The sequence below is a fragment of the Phalacrocorax carbo genome, chromosome 8 (assembly GCF_963921805.1).
Source record: "Phalacrocorax carbo chromosome 8, bPhaCar2.1, whole genome shotgun sequence".
NCBI classification, from domain to species: Eukaryota; Metazoa; Chordata; class Aves; order Suliformes; family Phalacrocoracidae; genus Phalacrocorax; species Phalacrocorax carbo.
Genome location: NC_087520.1, coordinates 23741977 through 23760368, shown reverse-complemented (window position 1 = coordinate 23760368; position 18392 = coordinate 23741977). Strand labels below are relative to the sequence as shown.

The following is an 18392-nucleotide window of genomic DNA, read 5'->3' as shown; positions in this document are numbered from 1 at the left end:
TGCCGACAACCAGGCGTCCCCCAACTGAGAGGAGAAGGCAGCCAGTCCCTGCAACCCTCAGCCCTTCGGGCAGCCCAGGCTGAGCGCAGCCCTGGGGTTGCCCTGCAGTCAGGCAGGGGGAAAGCCAGCCTTGTGGGTGCTTGGGATGTTCGCCAGCCCTGCAGATGCTCAGGAGACCTCTCTCCTCCCAGGAGAGGGGCTCTGCCCCAGCGCTGGTACCTCCTGGAGGGGACATAGGGCAGTCGTGGTGCCATGGGACCCATGGGCTGTCACTTGTGCAGACCCCAGAGACAGTGTGGGCTGTGTGGGTGGCTGTGGGTACCGCCACACCCTAGGATAAGGAGCAGGGATGCACAGCAGAGCTGGTGGTTCTTGGGCAGGTATTTACTGAGGACTTGGGGCAGGTGGGAACAGTGGCACAGGGCCCCTCTGCTGGGAGGCTGGGCTGGCATCCCACCAGGCCACGACCTTCTCTTCCCAGTCCTGGAAGGTGCAGGTGTCCTTCTTGGAGAGGGAGGAGAGCACTTTCAGCATCCCTTGCAAACTGGTGTCCACTATCACAGGGGGCTGCGGGGGCAGAGGGGGAGAGGCAACCTGTGCCCAAAGCCTGGCTAAGGTGCTACCCTGGAGCAGCTGGGGCCAGGGCAAGGAGCTGGTCAGGGGTAAGGGGAAAGCTGCTAGCCCTGGGCAGAGGGGATAGGGGCACCAGCCACATGGGGCCGGGGCAGGGGGAGCTGCCCAGGCAGCGATGGGGCAGTCAGGGAGGCCGTTCTCAGGGTCTCAGGGCAGCAACTCGCTCCCATGGAAAATCAGCACAGGGGCTCAGATGGACCCACGGTGGTGAAACTCCTACTGTGTCTGGCTGAGCTCCCCATGTTGGTGTGCACACAGCCAGGGTGGAGAGCAGCGCAGAGGATGCCATGTTCCTGGTACCCCAGGGACTGGCACTTGGTCAGCATGTTCAGAGCAGCCTATGGGGAGACAGGGCGGGGATGGCAGTGGGAGGGGAAGGGCGGCTGCAAGGGGACAAGTGCAGACCCCATGGCTGGGCCAGGCAGGGCAGGGCAGGGCAAATCTATGCCCAGTATGGCATGGCTGTACCTTGCTGCAGTGGTTCAAGACAGCTTGCATCAGATCCCAACCAGAGGGAGAAGCGATGGAGCCTGCAGAGCTGGACACGTTGATGATGGCTGCTTCAGCTCAGCGCTAAGCCCAGGCTCCCCTGGGCCGCCTTCTTCAGCAAGGGATGCCTGCAAGGAGAAAGAAGAGATGAGGCACACCTGGATGTGGCACAGGCGAGGGGACCAGGTTTTTCCACAGCAGGCAACATTGACACCAGTACTGCAGCATCCTCCCTTGTCTTCCCACTGTCCCAGCCCAGGAGGCTCCAGCTCCTGAACTCCAGCCCATGGCTCCATGAGCTTCTTGTCAGGCAAGAGCCCATCCGCGCTGCAGCAGAGGCAGGGGCCCTCTCCCACTGGCCCTTCATGCCCCCCAGGACAACTCAGCGCAGGTGAGGGTCTCACCTGGCTCAGCAGCAGGGGCCTAACTGTGTTGATGGTATAAACCTGGGACATGTCCTCCAGCATCTCGGTATCAAGTGAGTTCAATGTGGCAATTGCAGCATTGTTGATGAGGACATTCAGCCCCAAGCCCCCAGGTGCTCCCCGATTCTGGCTGCAGCCACCTTGATGCTGGTGGGGTCGGTAACTTCTGCAGAGCCGGCGCAGGGGAGGTCAGCAGACCCATGGTGGCTCACCCCACATGGTGCCGGGGAATGGGAACTCCCTGTGTCTCCCCAGGGACATGCCCTTGGGGCTGGCTGTGAGCAGCAAGAGGGATGGCAGCGCTTGGTGTCCCCACAGGCACTGACCTGTCAGCACAGCTCCTGGCACTGGGCTACCAGGGTGAGCGCAGCACCTGGGCACATGCCAGGAGAACTGGGGTGACAGACCCCCACCTCGGAGTACCTACTGAGTGGGACGATGACCAGGTTGGGGTGTCTGGAGGCCGAATTCTGTAACGCCATCAAGAGAGGGGACTGCATGGGCATGGTGACACTGGACTGGCTACACAGAGGCTCAGCCTTTCCCAGGCAAATCCTGCTCTGTGCCTGCACTGCCTCACCCCCACCACACTGCTCTGTCTGCCCTGCTCCCGTCAGATGGGGCTCTGTGCCTCCAGCACACACCACGTGCTACTGTCCCCTCTGCACATCCCATGCACAGCTGGTCCCACAGCCATCCTAACCCAGCTGCTCTGTGCTGCAGGCACCTGGATGCAGCTTGAGCCCTTTGCAAACCTCCTCCCTGCACCAACCTGCTGCCCTGGCACCAAGTGCTCCCATCCCCCAGCACAAACCACTGCATCCCAGCCCAGCCTCGCCTGTGCTCATTGTCTCTTGGGGTCTTGACAAGCTGCAAAGACCCACTTGGGTGGGTTTGGCATCCCCAGGAACTGCTGGACAAGCCCCAGGCTGATTCCCTGGTTGGCCTCAGTCACCAGAAGGGAGTGGACATGAAGCCCTGCCATGCTGCTCTGTCTGCCACTGCACTGCTGTCACCCTGATTCTGCAGGTGCCTTTTGCTACTCAGTTATCTCCCATTTCCCCCTGAGGGCTTGCATCAGTTGCTGGCTCTAGCAAATTCTCTGCCTTCCCCGCCATCTCCTGGCTGTGGCCCATAGCCACGATCCAGCCTTCCTGTCAGCCAAGGAATGATGCAAGGGGAGCCAAGTGTCCTGCCCAGGCAGGGAATGCCCTGGGCTGGATGTCTGGAAAACTGATCTTTGTACTTTCCCTGCTCTATTGTTTTCCAGTGCATTCCTGGTTTTTGATGGTTTTCCGGGCGTGCGTTCCTGTGCTGAGATATCCTCTCCCACTGCCACCCCCCCTCATGGGACACAAGGCTCTGTCCCTCCCCTTGCCCAAGGTCAGGCAGGCAAGGGTAGACTCGCTGATCCTGCACAGTGCAGTTTGTTGGCCTTAATTTGTGTATTTGGGTCAGGGGTGGAGCAGCTGGGACAGGTGAGTGTCCCTTGGCCACCACAACAGGCTGGAAAACTTAGAAATCCTCCAGGACCACTTGGAAACCCTCCAGTAGTACCCAGAGCAACCCCCTCCTAAGAGTCTGCTCTAACACCAGCTATAGTATTTAAGTTGTACATGTGATAGAAGGTTAAAATTCAGTTTTGTCCCCTGGGTATAACTGTGGTGTAGCCAGGAATCAGGGCTGTGCCTGGATGCACACACAGCACACGATGGACATCCAGTCTCAGGGTGGTCCAGGTACTCCCCAGCTTGTTCCTGCAACAGCAAGGCACTGGACCGACTGATGGACTGAACTCCCAGCTGCCTTCCAAAGAAAACCCTGACCGGTGGATACAGGAGCTTTGGGACAGGCCTGAAGATCCCCCAGGAGCTCCTGCTGTGCCTAAAGTCAGTGGAGAAGCACCACCTGCATGTCTCCATGTGCTGATGAACACACTGTGGGGAGGATCTGGGCATCCCATGGCCTCCCCAGGTTGGTCCTGCAGTGTTGACCAAACTGTTGCACAGACAATTTGTAATAGCAGAACATATATGTAAGATAGTTAGGAGATGTTTTGTAGGTAGTTTAAGATAATTAATAACAACAGATCAGGCAGGTGATTATGCAGGACCGGGTGGGTGAAAGCTTGGGGAATCTCACCTGCTCCAGCTGGAGAAGCTGCTACAAGGACCTTTGCAACTCGACAGTAACCCTCTGGTTTAAGAGATTTGATCCACGCATATACAGCCTTATGTATAGGTCCCAATAAATTAGCTTTTTTCTTTAAAAACAAACCCTGCAGTCTACTCTTCTGTGTAGCACTCATCAGTCTTCTTGTGGCATTTCACCACACTCACCCAAGCCCACCAATGCAGCCACAGTCTCCGGCCTGGGGATGAAAAGACGCTGGCTGGACCGAGCTACGACTTACATGGCTTGATTTCATCCCTGACCTGCACAAGAGGAGGCGTTTACCATCCCTTCAGCATGTGCCTGAACATTTCCTGGTTTGCTTGCTGGATTTGAGCAGATAAGCAGCTTTAATGCCTCAAGAGGAGGCAAAGTGTACACAAGCCCATTGTGGAAGGATGCTTCTTCCCATGGGCGACCACCTGTGGAGAACCTGGCGTCGCTTGGAGCTGTTGGGGTCAAAACCAAAGGAAACAACACGAAAACAAAGTAGAGTTTCAGCGATGCTTTGTCATTACGTGTGAACCACTGAATGGGAAGTGGTAACAGAAAGTCGGCCAAACAATGAGGAAAAGCGTGTGAGTGCTCAGGAAAAGCCTGGAAGAGAGAAAGGAGCCTGGAGCGGGCTGTGGCTGTGGCTGGGTCAGGGATGCCGATGGGGAAGGGGTTGGGAATGTGGATGGGGCCAGGGATGGAGATCAGCTGGGGATGGGGTTGAGGCTCGCGATGCGGATGGGGACGAGGTTGGGGATGCAGATGTGGATGAGGTTGCGGATGTGGATGGGTATGGGATTGGGGATGCGAATGGGGCCGGGGCCGGGGCCGGGGCCGCGCTCCGCCAGCCGCTCCGCCCCGGATCCTGGCCATCCCGTCCCCGTTTCCTCTTCCTGTGCCGCGGCCCCGCCTCGCCTCGCCGCGCGGGGCCGTGGCGGCGGTGGCGGCGCTGGCGGCCGCTTGTCCCGGCGGGGCGGGCGCGGGGGAGCAGCGGGGCCGGCGGGAGCCGCCGGCGGGGCCGGCCCTGGGGCCCAGGTGAGGGGGGGGGGCGCGGTTGGCGGGCACGGCAGCCCTGCCTGTCCCCGACCCCTGCCTGTCCCCGACCAGCCTTGTCTGTCCCCAACCCTGCCCGCCCCTAACTCTGCCTGCCCCAGCCCTGCTGCGTGGCCCTCATCCAGCAAAGAGAGACCCCTTCCCCCTTTTGCAGTTAAGAGAGTGATGGTTAAGTCCTGGGCGCAGGAAAAATAACTACTGGGAGGATAATAAACAATATAGGAAGAGGTGGGAAAAAAAAATGCCCTGAACTGCGCGGGAGTGTTGCAAAAGGCCTGCCCCAGCCCACACGCGAAGCTCCGAAGCCTGCTGGTGTCCCATCTCCATGGCAGGAGTGGGATGCTGCCGGACCTGCGTTTGCCCAGCAACGCATCTTCCTCAGCAAGGCTCCCTTAGGATGGCTGTCCTTGCGGAGAAGCAAGTGGATTTGGGCTGAATTTGAGCCAGCCCCTGAGGTTGTGGCTGTGTTGGGAGCGTAAAACTGTTCCTGGGGTGCCGGAACTTTGCAGCATCGTGCTCTTCTGATTTGGTGCCTTGTCTCTTGTCCTGTAGGTTTGTGTATGAGAACAAAAACATGTCTTCTCCTAAAGTCTACATCTTGCAGCCTTGGATTGTGAACCTCTTGGTGAATTATGAGCAGCTGGATGCCAATGAGAATCTTCTGGCCGGGCAGGTCCTGCGGGTAGGTACCGACGGGTACTGTCCTAAAGTGCTCCAACAGCATTTGAAATCCAAATTTCTGGAAGTGTTCAGCAGTTCCCAATTCACTGGCTGTGGGTGGGTGGCCCTTTCTCCTCAAAGTCCCTGATATTTTTGTTTGTTTGTTTGAGGTAAGGGAACTTTTCTTTGGCCATTTCTGGTGGCCTTGGCTGACTTTTGCACCTCTGGTAGGTGTGCCCTGCTCTTGTCCAGAGTCTCCAAAGTCATGTTCTCTCCTAGCTTTGCACTCACAGTCTGCCTTGCTTTCCTCTTCCTCCTCTCTGCATCCTGTCCTTCCTTGTACTATGTCATTTGATGGGTGGTCCTGACAGTGAGTAGCACGAGGCAGAAGCAGGAGCTGCTGAGGTGTCTGGAGCCTTTTACTGTCTGGTGGTGAGCCTTGGTGGGACCATGAGCTTGCCCTCCCATGGATGCTGCCTCTTCTGGGAAAGCCCCATTCAGGGCATGGGGCTCTGAGGCACAAAACCTGCTCCTGCATATTCCCAGAGAGCTTTTTGTGCAGCGCTGGTGACGTCTTTGACATTTAATCTATCAAATCATGGCAGGAGAGAGCTTTAGCGAGGGGACTCTTGCCTGTTTGAGGCCTGATGGGCTGCGGAAACGAAGCAGGAGGGAAACAACCAAGCAGAGTCAGTGCTGCTGATAATTAGCTGTGGACTTGCAGGGAGTGGGTGAAGATACTGTGAGACAACTGGGTGCACAAGCAGGCGTGAGACACACATGGGCAATGGCCTGTGGTTTCTGCCTTGTAATGGGTTGTGGTCATCACCTGGATGCTGGGGAGACCCAGCTCCAGTGCTCTGGTTTTGCTGTTCTCTCGCAGCCTTTGGGTGCTTGTAGCAGCATCCCACCGTGGTTGACAGCACTGTTAGCAATGTCCTGTTGTCTTTTGGGGATGTTTGTGGCAAATCAGGTATCTCCTTACTAACAGAAGAAGGAAGGAGAAAGATGGATGTTGTGGTTTTTCCACCTCAATACAAGAAAAAACTTCTTTCCTGTGAGGGTGACAGAGCAGTGGAACAGGCTTCCCAGAGAGCTTGTGGAGTCTCCTTCGCTGGAGACATTCAAAACCCGCCTGGATGCATTTCTGTGCCCCCTGCTCTAGGTGTCCCTGCTCAAGCAGAGGGGTTGGACAAGATGATCTCCAGAGGTCCCTTCCAACCTCTACCATTCTGTGATTCTGTGAAATGGAAGGAAAGATGAGACGAGGAGAAAAGAATGACAGTGGGAGAGAGGAGACCCTGTAGTCCTGTTCCCCATCCTGTCTGAAGACATGGAGGTGGTGAAATCACTGGTTACCTACTTCTTGGCCCAGTCCCCTCGCTCAGGCAGGAGATCTCTTGTGCCTGGGCTGACGAAGACCCAGAAGTGAATGAGTGGATCCATCTGCGGGTTCAAGAGGTTAATGGGGAGATTTTCCTCAGTGTGACCACCTCCAACCTACCCCCACCCGAGTCCTCCACAGCGAATGAAGGTTGGGAGTGTATCTTGAGCAGCAGAGCCTTTCACCTCTAGCTGGTAGGCTCCAGCTATGCCTACTTTCATCTCTGTTTCAGATCTATAACTTCCAAACCTACCCTTTTCTTTGTCTTGTTTTTTACCCAGTCCTGTGAGCAGCCCGGCTCACTGTCTTCCGTTGTGCGCTAAGCCACTCTGCCTCTGCTGGGAGTCAAGAGTGGTCTGTAGTGACTGAGCACATGGTGGGGACTTGAGACACCTGCATGCTGGGCTTCTCCCACCAGGGCAAGGGGACATGGCTGACAGGAGCAGGATCCTGGCAGCATGGGCATCCTTAAACCCAGCATCAAGCCTTGTTGGCTTGTACAGGGAATTTATGCAGTAGGTCTGGCAGACTCATGTTGTCAGAAGGTCCCAGGTGATGACAATTTTTCTTTTTAGCATGGTGGGCACCTATTAAAGGACACGGGTGCACCTCTTGTTAGATACAGGTGGCTTTTGTGTACGGTGGGACATGTGATTTCATGTCCCCTCTTTGTGCATCATGTCTAACATCACCAGTCAGCTGAACGATGTGCATGACCTGTGAGACCACACTGTAGGGCTGTAGGGATTAGGACAGGCCAGGACTGATCCACAGCTCCCAGCCCACGGACCAGACAGGTATGAGACTTGGAGGAACAGTTAATTGCTTCCCTCGGGGGTTGTTTTGACCTAGCATGGACATGGCTTAGTACAGGCTCAGTGTTGCTATACCAGGGACTTCATTCAGAAGAAGGGAACAGCTGTAATGATCCTGCTTGTTACTGCTGCTCTCTGTCTCCCTCTGGTTAGCAGAGGAGCATGTGTCCCAAGCCTGCCCAGACCCCTTTTGCCTGGTTTCCTGCTGTTGATTTGGGTAAAAAAAATGTTTAGTGGTGGCACCTCTCCCACCTTGCCTTCAATTGCTGTCTTGCACAATGTGGCATGTCTCTTGTTCTCTCTTGGTGTGGAGCCTGCTTGGTCCAGCGGGGATCCCTCGGCCTTAAGGTAAGTGTGTCACTACCTTGCTTCATGGTGAATGGTGACCTTCTCTCCTAAGAGTCCAGGCTGTCAGCCAGGTGTCCTGTCCTTGTTCACTGGGAAGTCTAAGACTTTTTTTTCCTCCCCTCCTAAATCTCTTGATAGGTTTTGAGTGATTCAGCTGCTCCAGGCCAACCTGGGGTCCTCCAAGATGCCGTCCTACAGGTCTCAGATGGGTCCTACTACATCCGTGTGGTCATTACGTCTGAAGCTCTGCAGGCAGAGGAAAAGTGGGTTCCACCGTGACTTGGCTGTGGCTGAGACAGCGGTTCTCCACAGCTGGTAGTGGGGCTCCTGCCTGGTCTTATTTCAGGTTGTGTTTAGCTAAAGCAATCACAGGGTGGGAAATCTGCATGAAAGAGCTGCTAAGAGAAGAAAGCCGGAATGCCAGTGCTCGGTGCTCCAGTTTTGGCTGGCTAGGATGGGCAGGGGTCGATGGCAGAAGCTGCGATGCCATGTAGACGTGATTAGAAAGGACTAAAGAGCCCATGGGCTTTGTGAAAGGAGGAGCCAGAGCATTAACCATGATAGCTTGGAGTGCTCCTTCAGCGTTTTCCTCAGTTTCCCCATTTGGACACCCTAGAGTAGTGGGATGCTAGTAGCAAAGCCAAGGATAAGCAGCAAGTATAATTTGGAGGAACCAGGAGCCCTTGGTCCTTGATGCTCATGCTGAGACATGTTCCAGCATGCCCTGATGTGGTTGGTGTAGCTGTTTGGGGAGCCCCACTATGTGTCTGGGTGGTCCAGCTCCGTTCTTCATCAAGACATTCCTGCTCTGCTCTTTTTCTAGCACTCACATGCAGCTCAGGCTTTCCAGCCTTATTTGCAGAATTATCGTCTTGCAGAAGTACACGGTGTGTTTCCGAGAGGAAGCCAGACTGGTAAGGGCTCTGATGAGCAGGAGCAACTTGTCCCTTCACTGTGCCTTGCTTCCTGCATGCTTACCTGCTTTGAGCTGCTCCCGGGAGCTGGAGGTAGATGAGGGATGGCCTTTCTTTTTTCTTCCATGTGCAGCTCCTGGGAGTGTCTGTGGCAGTGTCAATGGCTTGGCGTGCGCGCTGGGGCAGGGGTTGGCCTGAGCCCTCCATGCAGATGTGCTGTATCTGCCCCAGGGCCAGCTGGCTGTTACCTCCAGCTGCTGTGGAGCTGCAGGAGACCTGCATGGACCACTGGTGGCAGAGCTGCCTGCTGGCCCCTTGCCAGCCCCTGGTCCTGTGGCCTCGGGCTGGCCCAGCCTAGCCTGTGGCTCCTGAAGAGCCATCAGCTGGTGCAGGAGGGTACAAACCCTCCGCTGAAGGGTGTTGTCCTTTGCAGGGGGCCCTCACTTTGGTTGGAGGGTTGGTGGCAAAGCTGGGGTGTGTGTGTGGGTGCTCACTGGCCCCAGGGGAGGTGGGAGCAGAGGTGGGACTGCAGAGGTGCCTTACGGGCTCTGTTTTCCTCACAGGAGGACTGCGAGTTTTACCTCATGGTGCAGCGGTTCATTGTGCTGCCGTTGGAGAGGCAGAGGTTGGAGTCATCTGATGGGTACGGCCCAAGGGGCAGCCAGGGGGCTCTGGTCTGGCAGGGCTTTCTCATACCCCTAGAGCAACACTGACTCTAGGAGACCTGGTGTGAGCTGGTTGTGGTGGAGACTTTTTGCTCTTTGAAGGAGGAATTGTCTCCATCACAAGCTGTGAAGGAAGGTGGGAATGTGGAGGGAATCGGTAACTGGCTTCTTTGTTGCTGCAGGAACCAGGAGCCCTCTGTGCAGCAGAAGATAAAGGAGCTCTGGCTGTAAGTATGGGGCTGTCCATTGCTGGGGAACGCCTCCAGGCACCATGATGAGGGCATGCAGTCTCTGCATGAGGCTAGAGCAGGCTGGCAAGCACAGGCACATGTTATGGCAGCTCCTGGTTAACCTGTGGGACTCCCTGCCCCTGGATATGAGAGAGCTGAGTAGATCATGCAAAATGAGATCCTAGTGACAGAGAGGGCTCTCCAACCCAGTCTCTTCCTCTGAGCTGGCAGAGCTGAGAGGTTACACCTGTGGGGAACTTGGTTTTTTCCAGCTGTAGGCAGCATGGCTGGGTGCGTGAAGCCCTGCACAGCTCATTCTTCACACTTGGAGCACCAACTCTGGAGATCCTCAGGGGTCTCCATTGGTCCATCTGTGGGAACAGGGCTCCCTGATGGGCATTTCTGGGATACTGAGCAGTGGCTGGATCTGGCACCTAGTGGGGAATCCACTGCTTCCACAAGCCGACCGATCTGCGACCAAGATCTGCAAAGGGCTGCTGGCCTGTGTGCGCCCCAGTCCTAACTAGGCTTTATCTTATCCTTGGTCATTGCAGGAGGACTCTCGCTCTGAAGAACGCTCCCAACTCAGGTAAGGGGTTTTCAGGGCGGGTACGCAATGCTCTGGGTGCTTGGTGGGGCTCCTGGCTCTTCTCAGCTTGGTCTGTGTTAGGCAGAGGTAGCACAAACATGACCAGATCTCACAAGGCAACGTTGCTAAGCCCAAAGCAGGACAAAATGGTGCTGACAGCTAAAGCAGCGTGAGCCAATGCATGCCTGTGCTTATGCTGCTGCTCCAGGACCCGTGTAGCAAAGGAAATGCAGAATTTTGTTTCCACAGGTTTCAAGGCACATGACAGCCATGCAGCAGAGTAAAGGCATTTGCAAGTGAGGCTTGCCTGAATTAAGGCGTCTTCTCCACTAACACTTGTGTTCTTGCTCCAGAGCCATCCATCTCTCAGCTGATTGATGCCATAGGACAGAACCAGCTGGAGGTTTTGAAGGAAAGTGCTGAGGAATGCTTGGATTTACGGATGCCCAAGGAGACACCAGCGACGATGAAGAATGAGGTTCCTGTCACCCAGTGGGAGGCAGAGCGCAAGAAAGAGGTCAGTCTGGCTGCTGAGACAGCTCTTGGTGGGGACCCTACTTGGGAGGGGTGGGAGAAGGAAGGGGAAGAGCAGTGGGCAGAGCTGGAGGTTTGATGGAGAGATGGTGTTCAACTACCAGTTACAGGTGGGCTCCTGCAGCTCAAGTGGGACTACCCAGTGAAAACCACATAATGTGTCTCATTTCAGCAGGGTGAGGACATCTTCATGGTCCTGGCCGACACCTTGGTGATCCCTCCTGAGGAGGAGGCAGTTGATTGCGATGCTTTCAAGGCAGGTCAGTGCAGTAGCTTCACCTGCAGGGTAGGCAGGTGGGCAGTTTGGTGCCCAAGCATGTGAAGTGAGTGTCTTCCTGGAATGGGGAGAAGACCTCCTTTGCTCTGGCTGCACACCATGCTGGGATGCGACCAGCAGTGCCCCTTTCATTGCAGATAAAAGTGAAGCAGCTCCCGAGAAGAGTGGCGATGACAGGACAGTGTCAGGCGACCTGAGTGTTGTATCCCAAGCCAGCTGTGAGTAGTGGGACCTCCAGATCCCATCCAGACTTGTAGCGTTTTCCTCTGAAGTTGGCTCAGCACATCTTCTCCTTGGATTGAGCAGAGGAGGTTCTGGCATGGCCAGCTCTTTGGGAGAACAGGACTCCCAGCCCTGCCTTAAGCAGGCAGGGAATGGTCCTATTCCTGCAGCCTCCTGACGCTGAGCAGCTTTGGTTCATGGTGCTGGGAGCACAACAAATTATTTTGTCCCTGTGATGTCATCACAGAGCCTGATTTGCTGGCCTGATTGTGGGTTCTTGCCTGATTTTGGTTTGGCACTGGTATGGGCTTGGTGTCGCCAAGCTTTGCTGCAGAGTACCTGCAGAAGGTACACGTAGAGGAGATGAAGGGAACTGCTGTCGTAGACAGTGCAGGGTGTAGATGGTCTTCACCCCACCTCCCTGCTCTCTGGGCAGCATCTGCCTCCCTGCTGCCTGCTGCAGGGGCTGGCTGAGGTCATGGACAGAGTCTGGCTGGACTACATCCCAGTTTTAGCTGAAAGGGCTCTCAGAGCTCCCCTTGAGTGCTGTCTGTCCGAGACCTCATGCACAGTTCTTTGTAGCTGCCACAGGGTTGGGAGTGGGCAGCTGCATTCTTTGCCAAAATCAACCCCCTGATTTGATTGTTGCAGCTGCTGAGTCAACAGCTTTGTCAGCGAGCTCAGAGGGATCCCTGGATAACCCCTGGAACAGGCTCCCCCTGATATCTTTGACCCTGAACTCTTCAGATGGTGAGTCCAGATGCCCCATGGCATCCAGCCTCCATCACTGGCAGGAGACAACCCCCTCTCTTCTCAGTGGGTGACCATGTAGCTCATCCTGGATGCTGGCTTGCTTTCCCCTGGCCAAAAATTAGCACTGTAGTGTTCCCATTGCCCTGTGCCTGTATTGTTCCAGCTACAATGCTCTCCTCCCCAACCTGACATGCTGGGGCAGGTCCCACCACCAGCCACTTGCCCCCTGCCCAAGCTGACCATGCATTTTCTCCTACCAGAGAAGACCTTTCAACATGAACCTTCACTGAAGACCCAGCAAGATGTGGCTGCTGACAGCAATACCCCTGACTTCCTGGAACCGTGCAGCCAGGACTCTCCCGAGGGCTTACCGCAGGGAGAGCCGGTGCAGACCTCCTCTCCCTCCCTGCTCTGCTCCTATGGCAATACCAGTCTGGTAGAGACTGGCACCACCCAGGCAACGTCAGCTGCGGAGGCAGCCTGCGATGCCCCCTGCCCTGCTCAAGGCCCGCAGGTGTCGGGGGGCTCTCAGGCCACCCTGCCATCTCTTTCTCCAGCTTTTCCCATCTTGCCCGACAGCCGCTTGGAATCCCTGCCCGAAGGGATGCCTCACAAGGAGCAGGCAGACTCCAGTGGCACAGCTTTCCCTCCAGATACGTTGAAGCGTAGTCCGGCTCGTGCCAGGACCCAGGGAGGAGATGCTGCAGGTGCCAAGAGGAAGCTGCTGGCAGGAGACGGCCAGGTGCAGCCGGCCCACGGTGGGCAGCAGCATCCCCGAGGTGCCCTGTGGGGTAGTGGGAGAGGCACAGGCAGGACGGAGCTCGTGAGCACACAGCAGGCAAAGAAGAGCAGAAAGGAGGAGATGGGGCTACAGCATGGAAAGGAGCTCCCTGAGGAAGAAGAGGAGGAAGAGCAAGCATCCCCAGTGAGCGGCACCAGCTCCAGGCCAGAGCAGCACAGAGCTCTGCAGCCGGTAAAGACGAGCAGCTGGTGGGGTCCTATGGGGGGTGGTCCCCAAGGAGGCTCTCTGTGTCACCCCCCCACTGGTGTCCATCCCCAGGGCCTTTCTTCACCTGGCTGGTGCGGTGGGAAGTTGAAAGCAGGTGTTGACATAGATGGTGGCCCCAACCCTCCCAAAGGAGGATCTGGGGCACTGGGTGAAGAAGTGGTTGAGCCCGAGCTGGATGGGAACCAACACTTGCTGGGTCATCTTCCAGCTCTCTGCATACAATAAGATAGGAGGAGCCGGAAAAGATTGAAGGAGAGACTCAAGAGTTTTCCTAGGTGTATCAGGGTCTGGGGCTTCTGGTGGGGCTGTGCTCTGGGCTTTGCAGCTGGGGCAGACCAGCCTCACCCTCCCCTTCCCTTCTGCAGTATGTGAAGGAGAAGCCGGTCCAGTACAGATACGAGGCACCAAGCCCCGAGCTCTGCGAGAGGATAAGATCTGTCAGGTCAGTGCAGTGATGGCCTTGTATGGCTGTCCCTTGTTCCCCCCCATGGCCAGCCCCATGGGATGCAGGAATCGCTGCAGCAGGTCCCCAGACTCTGCCTTACCCCTCAGCACCAGCCTGCCTCAGTATGGCATGGCATGTCCCCAGCTGCGTCCTTTCTCACCCTGGCTCCCCTGGTCTGGTTTTGCAGGATCTCGAAAGCGATGCTGAAGTGGGCATGCTGGATACTCACAGACAGGGAGGTGGACTCCTGAGCCTAGCCTGTCCGTCACTTCTTCACTGGTTCAGCCAAAACAATTTAGGGTTGCCTGGGAAAAGCAGTTAGGGGAGGGATGGTGGGGACACCAGGACCCCTATCCCTAAAGGAGACTGCTGATAGGTTGGCCTGGCTCCAGAGACCCTGGCTTCAGTGATGCTGGGGACATGACCTGTTGAAGGCCAGCACCCTCAGTGCTGAGAGGGGGAAAAAACCCACTTATTCAGGGATGCCTGTGCATGAGCCAGCATTCCTCTCCCACCTCTCCCTCTCCATCTTTTCCAAATGCCCTGGCCCCATTGAATGGGGACAAGAGGTTACCCTGTGCCGCTGTAGCGGGGGAGGCAGTGATGGCAGAGGCCCCACAACCTGATCCTGCTCCAAAGGCAGCACAGGTGTTTGGACATTTTATTGATTGGTTTAGGTCAGGTCCTGCACTGTTCATTAAAAAATATATTCCGCAGGGTTATGCTGTAGAAATTAAAAATAAAAATTGTATATTTTTTAAATACACAGCTCTTGTATTGAGAAAAAAAGGGAAAAAAAAATAAGCATCTTGCTGCTTTGTCGTAAACATCCGTGTAAGGAATGCATTTGGTCCGGAGCAGAGGTCAACACAGGAGAAAGCCACTTGGATGTTGGGGTATTGCTGGTGACATCGGGAGAGCTGCAGGGATGCTGGCGCAGGCATGGCTGGAGCTTGGCTGCAGAGCTGTGTGCTGAAATGCCATGGGTTGTGGTCCCACTGATGGAAACCTGTGTCTTGGGGGGGCTGGAAAGAGCAGTACCTTATGGGGTGAGGAGCTGGAGAGGTGAAAGGGCCCTGCTAACACTTGCTAAAAATGGCTGGCTGCCTGCCCAGCTGCTGCCTAAAATCACCAGCTTCCCCCCTGCAGCCCATGGTGGCAGAGGCCATCTGGGGACGGCGATGCTGCTCAGTGCACCCCGAGGGTTCTTGCACGGTCCCTGGGCATCCCTGCCCTCCCGGGTGATGCTGGTGGCCCAGCTGTCCCCACAGTGGATGGTGGGTGATGCCATCGTTATCCGGCCCCATGGCCGCATCCATGCCAGTGTGGTATGGAGCAGACCTGCGCCGTTTCTGCTCTCTGCACCTCAGCTGCCAATCACCCCGGCACCGTGTGCTTGCTTGCAGGGTTTTATTGGGAACAGTGCAGCAGCATGCAGGGGCTTCACTCTCCCAGGGCTGGCTCCCCCTGGCCTGGTACTGGGCGTCTTTGGTCTATGGCTGCTGAGCCTTGTGCATTCACAACAGTTTGTGTCAGGGCTTGTGGCTCCTTGCCTTTGGTGCCCACTCCAGCCTGCAGCTCCTCCAGCCCGGCACCGGGCCAGTCCTGCGGTGTGGCACCTAGAGCAGTCACAGGTGCTGGCATGAGCACTGGGGTAATCCTCCATATCCCAACACCTGCTTTAGCATGGGGTGCAAGGGAGGGGAGCATCACATCTCACCTGCAGCACTCAAGGACAGTCTGGGCTTGCCCTCTGGCTCTGGGAAGGAGTCATGCTTGGTCCTCCGTCTGAACACAGGCGACCGCCGCAGGCGCAGGGGGACAGTGTCTGCTGAGGGAAACACGACCCAGCCCTGCGTTACGGTGGGGTGCAGCCGCCTGGCTCCTGCCCCTTTCTGCCTGTAAGCCCAGGCAGCCCTACTGCTGCTGGAGCTGATCCCTATGCCAAGTTCATCCCCCGGGATTGCCTTAGTGTGGCAACACCATCATCTAGCACCCTGGCACCACAGGCGGCCACCTGCCAGCTGAGACAGGCGGCAGCACCACCACGCACATGGGATGCACTGCCTGCCTCCTCCAGCACGGGGTGCACTGGGGTCCCACTCCAGCCCTCACTTACCTCCCAGCTCCACTGAGCACTCGGGCTCCCTGAGCTGCTCCTCATGGACAGACACAGCTCGGCGGCCGGTCCCCCACAATGCTGCCAGCCACGGCGTCAGCCGGTTGTCTGGAAAAGCAGCAGGGAGGTGCTGTCAGGGGGAGCCTACAGCGCCCTCGATCTCCTGACAGCCCCCCATCAGCACCCAGTGCTGGGTGCTTGGGTCTCTGCTGCCCTCCATTCCCAAGGGGGTCTGGGAATATGCCACCAGTGGGATGGGCACCCCATCAGCAGCTCATGTAATCCTACCTTCGGTGTCAGGCGGTGTGTGCAGGGGGCTGCCAGCACCCACCTCCCCGCTGTGGCTGACCCTCCGTGGCAGCACCGCTGGTGTGCTCCTCCCTGGCCGTGGCAGGCTGCTGCTCCAGTCCTCCCGGCCCCCAGGCTCTGGCAGCCCACTTGGTTCAGCCAGGATGAAGGAGCGCCGGGGCTGGTTGGAGCTGGTGCCCTGTGGCTCGGCAGGCAACTGTCTCCCCAGGGCTTTCCAGGCTGGCCAGGGATCAGCCAGGTAGGTCCTGGGCTCCATCGCGGTGGCTGGGCTGCGGAAGGGTGCATCTGTGGGGAAGGCAGGGCAGAGCTGTGGGTGCCCAGCAGTGATGACCTCAGGGGCTGGCTCTTGGTGCTGGGACCCAGCCTGCAGCCACCCCGGGGACCTGGGGCAAAGGGCTGGGTTTCCATCTGCCATCACCAGGGTTGGGCACCCTCCCGAGGGTGGGACCCTGCCTGGGTGCCCATGTCCACCAGTCCCTGTTGGCTCCAGTCCCCATGCAGTGCTGTTTGGTGCTAGTAAAGGGGACAGAGCCCTCTGCCCTGGGGGCTGGTGCCACCACCTTGGCACCCCCTAGTGACCCACCTGTGGACACTGAGTGCGTGCGTGCCTTCAGGGAGGGGGGTGAGTCCGCAGAGCTGTCCACAATGTCCCCTGCAAGCACAAGGCACCAGCCATCATCAGCACACTGGGGTCTGTCCCTTGCCACCAGCACCCAGTAAGGAGGGGATGTGGCGGGACTGAGGTGGCCTGTCTATGCCCCCCTGTGGATGCCCAACTGGGGTGGGGATTGGCATGTGTGTGGGAGGATGCAGCCCCTCACCATCTGAGCCAGCTTTCTTGATCTCGTTGTCTTTGCTCTGCAAGGGGAAAGAAACCTGGTAAGGGTGGGGGCGTTCAGGGTGGCAGCACCTGAAGGGCTGATGGGTGGCAGAGAGCAGGATGCTGCCAGGCTTTGGGGTGGCTGCAGGGGATGGGTGCATGCCAGGGAAGGAGGGACAGACACCATGCAGTGCCTAGAGGCCCATGTATTGGTCCCCTTGTAGATGGTCAGGTGACTGGACAGAAGCCATGGGCAGTGGCTGCACAGAGCTGGGAGCTGCCAGTCCCAGCCTGGGGCCCCTTTGGGTGCAGGATCTGTCCTGAAAAATAGAGCCAGTCCCTACCTGCTGCTTCTTGCCCTCAGCGGCCGGGCCTTTGGTGACACCGATGCGGTGGAGCATGACCTGCATGCGCTGCTCGAAGGAGCCAGGCAGCTCCCCCTCACTCTTCTCCAGGTGCCTCTTCTGTGGGACAGACACAGCCCTGCCAGGGGCACAGCACCCAGCACAGCACCCAGCACAGCACCCATAGCACCCACCTGCCCGCAGCACATCCAGGTCCCCAACCCCAGCCATGCCCCTGTGAGATGGAGGCATGGCCACAACCCAGCAGGGATGTCCCCAGCCATTGCTCCGGAGTCCTCACGTCCCCCTGTGGTGCCTGGCTGACCCCACCACCAGCAGCCTTGGGTGGGAGCAGCACCCACTGGGCAAGCCAAACAGCAGGGTCAGTGGCGGTGGCTGGGTGACAGTGACAGTGCTTACCTTGTCATGCCTGACCCCCAGTGCATCCTCATCCTCCCCAGACAGCAATATGAGTGACTGGGATTTGCCCTCCCGTGAGTACTTGGGCCGGATCCTGCGGGCAGAGTCAGGGGTCTGGCAGTGCTCGGGCTCTGCCCGGGGCTCGGCAGCGAGCCCCCCTTCCTCTGATTTACTCAGTGGCTTGCCCGCTTCGCTCGCCTTGCTGGGGGCCCGTAAAATGTCACTGAGCATTGAGCGCCTGCTCCTGGGGGCAGTGGGGCCACCCTCGGGTTCCTTCTCACACCTCGAGCCCCGGCTGGATTTGGGTTTCTTGAAGGCAAAAAAATTTCCAATTTTCTTCTTGAGGGTGCGAGAGCCAGAGGGGGCCAGAGGGGTTGATCCTGGGCACGTCTCTGGAGCCATGGGGCTGGGGAGAGATAAGCATTGGGAAAAGTAAGCTCTAGGCTGCCGAGGGACTATAGATAATTTTTTCCCCTCTGCCCACCCTGAAGGGTTGTATCCAGATCCCAGACACCCCTCCCAAGATGATGCTGTCCTGGCAAGGGCAGCTATTCCCAGTGTGGGACCCTATGGGTGCTGCCCCATTGCCTCCCTGCTACAAGGCAGGCCCCACAGCCCCTCCCCAGGCTCATGGGATCGGGGTGCTGGCTGTATTCTGCACTCCATAGCAGCATCCCAGCCCTCTCCCACCAGTCTTGCCCTTGGCGATGCCCTGGGTGCAAAAGCTGGGTGCCTGACGTCAGAAGGGATGTTTTCCCCAGCATCCCTC

General features: G+C 57.4%; 2 protein-coding genes and 1 pseudogene across 2 annotated transcripts in view; 1 reads left to right on the top strand and 2 right to left on the bottom strand.

The window, feature by feature from the left end:
- Positions 1–384: 384 nt before the first annotated feature.
- Positions 385–2532, bottom strand: LOC135314613 (uncharacterized; annotated as a pseudogene).
- A 1913-nt stretch (positions 2533–4445) lies between these two features.
- Positions 4446–14377, top strand: ACD (ACD shelterin complex subunit and telomerase recruitment factor). Its single transcript, XM_064458173.1, has 15 exons — positions 4446–4503; positions 4562–4748; positions 5319–5448; positions 8112–8236; positions 8797–8887; positions 9451–9530; positions 9735–9779; positions 10337–10371; positions 10725–10888; positions 11078–11165; positions 11320–11400; positions 12056–12154; positions 12418–13130; positions 13532–13608; positions 13799–14377. The coding sequence occupies exons 1-15, from the start codon at positions 4446–4448 to the stop codon at positions 13860–13862; spliced, it is 2037 nt and encodes a 678-aa protein (XP_064314243.1). The 3' UTR covers positions 13863–14377.
- Positions 14368–18392, bottom strand: part of CARMIL2 (capping protein regulator and myosin 1 linker 2) — a 24522-nt gene continuing 20497 nt past the window's right edge. The window contains exons 33-40 of the mRNA XM_064458172.1: positions 17624–18029; positions 17204–17323; positions 16861–16897; positions 16623–16691; positions 16019–16324; positions 15731–15838; positions 15332–15442; positions 14368–15230 (exon numbers count right to left, since the gene is read on the bottom strand). Of these exons, the coding sequence (XP_064314242.1) occupies positions 15055–15230; positions 15332–15442; positions 15731–15838; positions 16019–16324; positions 16623–16691; positions 16861–16897; positions 17204–17323; positions 17624–18029 (1333 nt within the window). The 3' untranslated portion in view covers positions 14368–15054. The remainder of the gene's footprint in view (positions 15231–15331; positions 15443–15730; positions 15839–16018; positions 16325–16622; positions 16692–16860; positions 16898–17203; positions 17324–17623; positions 18030–18392) is intronic.